Source organism: Numida meleagris, chromosome 6 (assembly GCF_002078875.1).
Source record: "Numida meleagris isolate 19003 breed g44 Domestic line chromosome 6, NumMel1.0, whole genome shotgun sequence".
Taxonomy (NCBI): Eukaryota; Metazoa; Chordata; class Aves; order Galliformes; family Numididae; genus Numida; species Numida meleagris.
This window is the reverse complement of record NC_034414.1, coordinates 51,904,073-51,912,722: the sequence shown is the minus strand read 5'-3', so window position 1 is coordinate 51,912,722 and position 8,650 is coordinate 51,904,073. Positions and strand designations below refer to the sequence as shown.

Sequence of the window (8,650 nt, the reverse complement as noted above, 5' to 3'; positions counted from 1 at the left end):
CAATAAACCTATGTTCAAATCTGAGGTAAAAGGAGCCAGCCAGCAAGGGTGAAGGCAAAAAGCCGCACGCGCCCACCTTAGTGCTTAACGGTGCCGCCATATTCAGGCTGCCAGTAGCGGCTGGGACGGATGTACGTCCACATCTGCGTTCACGAGGTCACCGCGGCCGCTCCAACCCCGAAGCAGGCCGCGAGCCCAACGCCACCGGCTGCCCAACCGCCGCGCAAAATGGCGGCACGCCTTCATCGGCCAGGAGGGGCCGTTGGCTCCGCCCCCTCGCGGCTCGGCCAATGGAATGAATGGGCTATAAATAGCAGCCAATGGGGCGGTGGGTCGCGCTCTATATAAAAAGGGCGCGGCGTTACAATCGGGGCTCCACTCCGGCTTGGGCAGCGGGTGGGTGCGGAGCGGGCGCGGAGGTCCTTGCATTGGCTGCGGAGCCCTCGGTAAGTCCCGGGGCAGCCGAGCCGCCTGCAGCTTAAAGAAAAGAAGAAGAAAGCGATTTAACTTTTATAAGAAAAATGTATTTTTAATGGTGTGGGTTGGAGCCGATCCGGCCGGGAAAGCGTCGCGGGGAGCGGGATGCGGTGGGGCGGCGCGGGGCAGGTGCGTACCGGGTGCGGCCGCAGCTTGAGCCGGAGCCCCGCTCTGAAAGCAGCTTACCCCGGTATTTAGCAGGGTAGTTACATACGCTCGCCCAAGCCACGTCCCCCGAGGGAGCCGTCCGTTGTGTAACGGCTCGGTCCGTGCTGGCCCTGGTTCCCAGCGCGGCGCTGCCGGTACCGGCGCCGGGCGCGGCGCTCCCCCACGGCCGCCCCGCGAGGCTCCGCCGAAGGCTGCCCCGCCGCCTCCCTGCGCCCGCGCTGCGCCTTACCCGAGCCCCAGAGCGTCCTGTCCGGGATGCTGAAGGATGGGGCAAGGCTCGTGGAGGTGGAAGAAGTTTCCTTTTTTTTTTCCCTTCCTCTTTCCTCCTTACTTGGCCTTGAGGAAGGTGTTGTGGCAACAAAGGTGCAGAATGCGCGGGTGGAAGCGAAGCCAAGGTGACCTTGCCTGGTGCCTGGCGGCCTCCCCTGGGCCCCCGGTGATAGGCTTCCCTCTTTTCCCCCAGTGACTGCGGTAGGGACAGCCATGCCCTTCTCAAACAGCCGCAACCTCCTGAAGATGAAGTACTCTGCTGAAGATGAGTTCCCCGACCTGAGCACGCACAACAATCACATGGCCAAGGTGCTGACCCTGGACCTGTACAAGAAGTTGAGGGACAAGCAGACTTCCAGTGGATTTACACTGGATGATGTCATCCAGACCGGGGTTGACAACCCAGGTAACGGCAGAACCGTTAGGACTGCAGAGCGGTCTGCTCTCCCTCCTTCCTGGAAGTGCTCCTTGACAGCAAACCCCGCATGCACTGAGGGACGGCTCTGCTAAGGAGGCTGTGGTCTGTCGAGCCATGCTCCTCGCTGCAATCTGACACAGCAATTCCCAGGCGCTCTCATTATGTAACTGCTCTGCTAAATACTTCAAATCCGAACCAAAAAAAAAAAAAGCAAACACCCAAATGTGTTCTAATTTTTATGCAACCGGGGGGGGGGGGAAATTCTCTGAGCTGTGTGGGCTTACCCGGCTGTTCTGAGCTCGTCCTATTCCAAAGTGGTTACGTGATGTTCTGTAGCACTTCTATGAAAAAAAGGGGGAGCAGATGCATGTACGTGTTAACATTACAGTATTTATTTTTACTCTAGCAATATCAAAATGGCCCAACTAAATAATCAGAGACTGCCTCCCGATGAGGAGTACCCGGACCTGAGCACCCACAACAACCACATGGCCAAAGTGCTAACCCTGGATTTGTACAAGAAACTGAGAGACAGAGTCACGCCCAGTGGCTTCACCCTGGATGATGTCATTCAGACTGGGGTTGATAATCCCGGTAAAATGCACTGAGATATTCTGTGGGAGCCAGCTGAAGTAACCGGTGCTTTTCAGTATGGTGACTTAAGCTAAGCTCGTGGAGGTGGTATTTATGAGCAGGCTATGAAAATGCAGTTCTGTCTGTAGCAGAGTGAACAAAGCGATGCATGCTTGCTCACAGCAAAGCATGGTTGTTTAAGTGTAGTTCTATCAACGGGTTTGCATTAGCTAGTAAAATTGGATGTGCTATGCAAAATTGCCCTAAACCAAAGCTTGACAAGAGTGTGGCTTAATGGCAACTGCTATGGTTTCCCATAGCACTGCATTTGACTAACTGGATGAAATGTAAAATGTAGGGTTTCCCAACTGCTCTTAAGCGAGTGCATTTCTAAGTGACTAGACTTGCTGCGAAGAAACTTGCCTGGTTAGTGCTGTGCTGGAGTACAGCCGAGCATCACCCAACTTAGCTCTTCTGCCTTTGTTACCACTCCAGGCCACCCCTTCATAATGACAGTAGGATGCGTAGCTGGCGATGAAGAATCCTATGAAGTGTTTAAGGAACTCTTTGATCCAGTTATTGAGGACAGGCATGGTGGCTACAAACCAACCGATGAGCACAAGACCGACCTGAATGCTGATAACCTGCAGGTATAAATTTTTGTTCAGTTACTGATACCCACTGATCTGAGGCCTGGGGAAAGCTGTTAGTGGTTGCCTAAACTGATTGCTCAGACTCTGTCCTCTCGGTTTCACCATGCACAGGCTGACAGGCACTGTGCCCAGCACAGTCTTACTTAAGAGCCTGCTGCAGTAGGATGTCAGTAACTGGGTAGAACCAGGTAGCTGACAAGCAGGACTTGCTTTGTGTGCTGCTGCAATGTAAGCCATGCCAAACACGTTGAGCATGTATTTCTTTGGGCTGTGCTAGTTGAGAGAAACAACCCAGTCCCAGGGCTGTTAGAAAACTTAACTCTTCCTGCTGTCTGATGTTGTATACTGAAAATCAGCCAGTGGTCTCATGTTATAGAATAGGTGTCGTCATGGCTGGAAGTACAGGTTTCTACCTATCTTACAGATTTCAGATGTTATTTCAGTCTCTGGGAGTTCCAACTGCTATCTTGGTTGGCTAGCTGTAGGACACTTCCAAAATTAAAATACTTTGAATAATTCTCATTTGCAAGAGTAAGCACCTACCTAAACGAGGATTTGTCTTACATTGATACCTGTAGATTCCAGAGTGAAAGGAGTAACAGAAGCCCAGATCCTGGTCCGAGATGGGTGTAAGACTGATGGTATTGCTGTCTTCAAGCACGTACTTAGTAGCCCTAGTATTGGCCTCAAAATAAGGAGTTTGTTACTCTCATACTTGTTGGAAAGCTGAAACAAATGGTCCCGAAGTACTTCATATTATAGGCCAACTAGTCCATCTCAAATACAAGCGCATGGGACTTGTATGTATTTAGGGTAAGCATCTTCATAACAAAGGAGTACTGACTAATTTTCTGATCTTGTAGGGTGGTGATGACTTGGATCCTAATTATGTGCTGAGCTCTCGTGTGAGAACTGGCAGGAGCATCCGTGGATTCTGCCTTCCCCCTCACTGCAGCAGAGGAGAGAGACGGGCTATTGAAAAGCTCTCTGTTGAAGGTAAAGTGAGAATCAAGCGATGAGGGGGAACTGCTAACCTTCTCTAGGCAAGGAGGTGCTCTGTGCAGTTGGAGAAAGGAGGCGGTTGGCAGAAGCTGCCTTCCTCAAGACTTAACTTGAATGTGGAGCCTTCCCTGAAAAAGGCAGTTTGGATTACAGTTGCGTTAGCGTTACAGTTTGTAGCTCAGAGCAGGAGCACATGTCAGGGAAGTTGGACTGTGTTAAGATGACCTTTGCTGATCTTGTAAGCTTCTTTCTGTGTGTGGGGGAAGAGGTTGGTTCATCATGGCTCAAACCTGAGACGTAATCACTATGGAGCAACCCCAGGGCTTGAGTCATGGTTGCAGTATTTTGTGGCTTCTTTTAATTGACTTTCATTAACATTCAGCTTGCTTAGAGGTGTAGTCCTGCTCTGAGCGAGCTCTAGTTCTCAGTGGAACTCCTCAGCTGCAGTTCTTTCTGTTGCCTCCCACCTGCTTTAAGTGAGAGGAAAGGCTACTTTCTCAAGGTGCTATCCTGTCACTGTTCCAAAACTTCTCAAGGGCAGGGTAACAGTCCTTGACTAGAATGCTGCTTCTTGTATTTGTGACCTTGATTCTCCTTGGGAGAAAGCACTCTACTTCTACAGTTAAGCAGCAGTAACGATCCCATACTGCATGTAAGGGAACAAAGACTGCTTGTTTCTGCCTGGAAGGTGCATACTAATCATCTGATACAGCCTTAAGTTCTGTAATGCCACGCAAAGTCATTGCCAGTACAGATGAAAGCAAGGGAGGAACCAACAACAGCAGATAGTTTGAATGCAGTCTCTAAAGTTCTGGGAATATTTGTAGTCTCTGCTCCCATCCTAAAAGTGCCTCTCTTTCAGCTCTGGGCAGTCTGGGAGGTGATCTCAAGGGGAAGTACTATGCCCTGAGGAACATGACCGATGCAGAGCAGCAGCAGCTGATTGACGATCACTTCTTGTTTGACAAACCCGTTTCTCCTCTTCTGTTGGCATCTGGGATGGCACGAGATTGGCCTGATGCCAGGGGTATCTGGTGAGTATATGCCCAGAAGGAAGAGTTGCGTGAAAACCCTGCAAAAAAAAAAAAAATCTTGAAATTTTGGTTGTGGCTGATTTTGTTGGGCAAAACACCACGTTGTGAACATACACTACTGAATCTAATGGGGAACTTCTGTGTGGTATCCCCTGGGGAAGTTATATCTGAAAGCAGAACTTGCCCATGTGTTAGTGTGCACTACACAGGGCTGGTAGGAACAAGCCAGCTTGGCTGGCCTGCTGCCAGAACTTGCCTATCCAGCACAGGTTTGTGAAGCACCAGGAAATAACTACAGCAACTTAGGAAAGTAGATCACCTGTGAAAGAGTTAATGTTCTACTACATTCAGCTCTTCTACCATGAGTTTAGAGTAACTAAGGTAACGAACCATGGCACAGGCTTAGCTGACTCTTGATACTAGATGCATAGTTGCTCCTTTGTGATCTCACTGCTTTTGCTTGCAGAAACTCAATGATGCCAGACTAATATGGTGTTACCTTATTAGTGATATTTCCCCCCCCTGCTCTGGAGACTGTGGCATCAGTTGACTGATGGAGGAATGTAGAGTAGAAGGATTCTGCTTGTCACATGTAGGTCACCTACATTACATAAAACTGCATCTCAGGAGCTTCTGCAGCATAATTAACTTGCTCCCCTCTAAGGCAAGGGTTAGTTCTTAGCTGGAGTACTTCAAGCTTATTATTGTAGCTGCTTCCAGTAAAGGGGGAGGAAACATGCTTTGTTTCTGTAGGTCACCTTTAAGATTGCGTCATCTACCTGCAGATTGCCAGCGTTAGATAGTGCTGTCATCTGAGCATGGCTAATGTACAGGTTTGAAGTGTAAAGTCTCAGTCTGCATAAATAGCTTTCATCAGATACTAGTTAATTCTTGATTGTAATCAAGGTGAGAAATAATCAGTGTGATACATATTGACCAGCTGCAAGCTAGTACAGAGGGGCCTTTGGTATTCAGGGGTTTTTAATGGTATCTCTGAAGAGCCCCAGATCTAAATGAATAGTGGAAACTCACCTTAGTTTTCTTATAAGGTACAAAGGGCAGCCTAACAGTGTGATAATTCTCATCAAGTTCTGGTTATACACTGTCAATGTGGTCTGTGTGAACATCTGTCTGTGGGTCTGCTTCAATGCCTGTATTAACTGGCCTTCTGCAAACTCTGAACAGATTAAATCTCCTGAATTTGTGAACTCAGAACATAAGTGAGGTGAGAAATGACTGAACTCTTAAGTTTTTATGCTCTAACATTGGTTAATGTCATGCTATTACTATCTGACATGTATAGATACAGGCCACTTCCAAATACCTCTTGAAAAGAGTAGGGTAAAAGTACAATCTTAACTTCATTAGTGCTTGGATGGAGAACAGTAAGATGAGTTTCTTTGAAGAAGCAATTAAATAAGCCTTTTGGAAGCTACAGCAATGAGTAACTTGGTGCCACTATATCTGCCTTGAAAATGTCAAGTGAGACAACCAGTTTGTCTTGTCTCCTAGGCACAATGACAACAAGACCTTCCTTGTTTGGATCAATGAGGAGGATCACCTCAGGGTTATTTCCATGCAGAAAGGTGGCAACATGAAGGAAGTGTTTACCCGCTTCTGTACAGGACTAACACAGGTAAATCAAATACTGCTTGAGCTCTGGGTCTAAATGTTAATCTGGATAGAGCTGACCATACAAGCTCTTCCAGGCTGGGAGCATGTATACAGGAGGTGACATCCTTCTCCTTTGTTCTGCAGGGTGCTTCTTCATAGTTTAGGTCTCTGGGAACATTCTGATGAGATCCTCAGCTGTGAGGGCTCTGAAATGCCTGTTCTGGCAAGGCATTATGGCTATGGAATCTAGAATAAATCCTCTAATGTGACACCCTTATCAGACTGTACTTAAAGGATCTCTACATGGCTCTATAAATCACAGCATTTAGAAACCCTGGGTGGGAGGAAAAAAATGCTTAAATGTGGATGGGTGACACTGGACAGAAGTTTCTAGGCTGCATGCTTTTCTCAGCTTCTGGTCATGATATCAGCTTGTGCTTTAGCAGTCCCTTCCCTAATCCTAACAGATGCACCAGTCTGACATTTACTAAATCAAGCTTCCCAGTAGATAGCAACTTCAGGCTTTGCAGTGTAGCTTGAACTTAGGCTGTCTTGCTGCTGGGAGCAGGATTAAGGCCTTAAAAAGCCCCTCATTGGTGACCCTCTTCTACAAATGGAGGGGGCCTATGTAACTGACTTAAATAGCTGCTCAAACTGTTGTGGCTGTTGCTATGCAACTGAAGCTGTAAATGAGCACTTAATGGATGACCTACATCGTTCAGGCAGAGAACAATCTCTAAACATCCATTCTCTCTATTTATAGATAGAAAATCTCTTCAAGTCCAAAAACTATGAGTTCATGTGGAACCCACACTTGGGCTACATCCTGACCTGCCCATCCAACCTTGGAACAGGGCTCCGTGCTGGGGTGCACATCAAGCTACCAAACCTTGGGAAGCATGAGAAGTTTGGAGAAGTCCTCAAGAGGCTTCGGCTGCAGAAACGAGGCACAGGTGAGAGGTGGTGACACAGTGATGCCCCAGTCAGGCTGCCTCTGACTAGACAGTAGTGAGAGCCTGGCTACAGCTGAAGCTAATCTTGGTTCATGCTGATGGTGCCTGACAGACCATCCAGAAGTGACCCTTCCAAAGCACATGGGGAGAACTAAGCCTTAAGAGTGTAGCTTGGAAGAGGTGGAGATGCTGGTTCTTCACTTAAGCCTTATTATATCCAGCTTCTGAGCACTCCTAGGCATATCTTTCTTTCCGTGTGGTGTTCTGAGGACCAAATAAGGTGAACCTAGTGGGCCTGTTGTAATCAGGGATGTTTTTTAACTTCTGGCTAGGATATAGATAGCTACAGCAGGTACTTCTGAGTGCAGGTTAGATTATTCGTGGGTTAAAAGAATTAAAAAGTGGTTCATGTTTCATCACATTCAGCTTTATCTCCCTGAAGGGAAGAGGAGGTGGTGGCAACTTGTAGAGAGCTGTCTTGCCATGCTCCCACCTCCTTCTGGTGAGAGCAGAGAGGTAGGCTTACTGGCTCAGGCAGTGGTCAGTGTACTAATTAAATCTCTTGCTCCAGGTGGTGTGGACACAGCTGCAGTTGGAGGGGTGTTTGATGTCTCCAATGCTGATCGTCTTGGCTTCTCTGAGGTGGAGCTGGTGCAGATGGTGGTAGATGGTGTGAAGCTGCTCATTGAAATGGAAAAACGCCTTGAAAAAGGCCAGTCCATTGATGACCTCATGCCAGCTCAGAAATAAAGCACTTTATTCTCATGCTTCCTAACTTATTGGATGAATAATAAAATGTCACTCCAATTTCAAACCCCTGGGGTCAGAGCCCACTTAGTTACACTGTAGAGAAGTCTTCCATCCATCTGTGTTAGAGTTTATTTTTTGATGGCTGAAATGTTGAAAATGAAATAAACTGCTGTTTTGGCCTGACATGTCTTAGGTGTGTTAACTGAATGTCTTTGAGGTCTAAGTGACTTGGTGTTCCTGATTAGCTGAACTGCCTGGTTTTATGTGCTAGCACATCGTCCTGGCTGCTCTGCTGTAGTCAACTTGTTGGAGTTGGAAGTGTGCTTATAGCAGTGTCAAAAGCAAACCTTTAACATGATTGCAGCTGCTGTAAACCTGAGAACTGGTGCTAAACATGAGTCACTTTAAACCTGCCCTCCCTTGAAGGCTTCAGCTTATGCATCTGCTCATGATGAGTGTAAACTGTCATTATCCTGAGTAGGGCAAGCCAGACTGACTCCTGCAAGGGAGGGGATCTGGGTACAAAGGGCTGCTGTTCAGAGCTGTGTCTTCCTCATGCTGTAGGGCAAAGCTCTGAGGTCAGACTTCAGCTCATAGTAATACCTACACTATGCTAGTTTGTTGGGAAAAGATCATGTCCTCGCGTCAGCAGATGGGGGTAGAGTGGGGCAGAGCTTAGACTAAAACAATGCTTCCAACTAAGCTCTTAGGGTTTATCTGGGGAAGAGATGGGGGCTA

At 47.7% G+C, this 8,650-nt stretch overlaps 1 protein-coding gene across 2 annotated transcripts; it reads left to right on the top strand.

Annotated features, from left to right (window-relative positions):
- On the top strand, positions 291-8,097 carry CKB (creatine kinase B). 2 transcript variants are annotated; one of them, XM_021402146.1, is made up of 8 exons: positions 291-446; positions 1,109-1,321; positions 2,402-2,556; positions 3,423-3,555; positions 4,424-4,595; positions 6,108-6,231; positions 6,973-7,162; positions 7,734-8,097. In XM_021402146.1, exons 2-8 carry the CDS (start codon positions 1,129-1,131, stop codon positions 7,910-7,912), a joined length of 1,146 nt encoding a protein of 381 aa, XP_021257821.1. In that variant the 5' UTR covers positions 291-446; positions 1,109-1,128; the 3' UTR covers positions 7,913-8,097. The 2 variants fall into 2 exon arrangements, with proteins under 2 accessions (XP_021257821.1, XP_021257822.1); XM_021402147.1 differs by lacking the exon at positions 1,109-1,321 and adding an exon at positions 1,740-1,927 and having other exon boundaries at positions 330-446.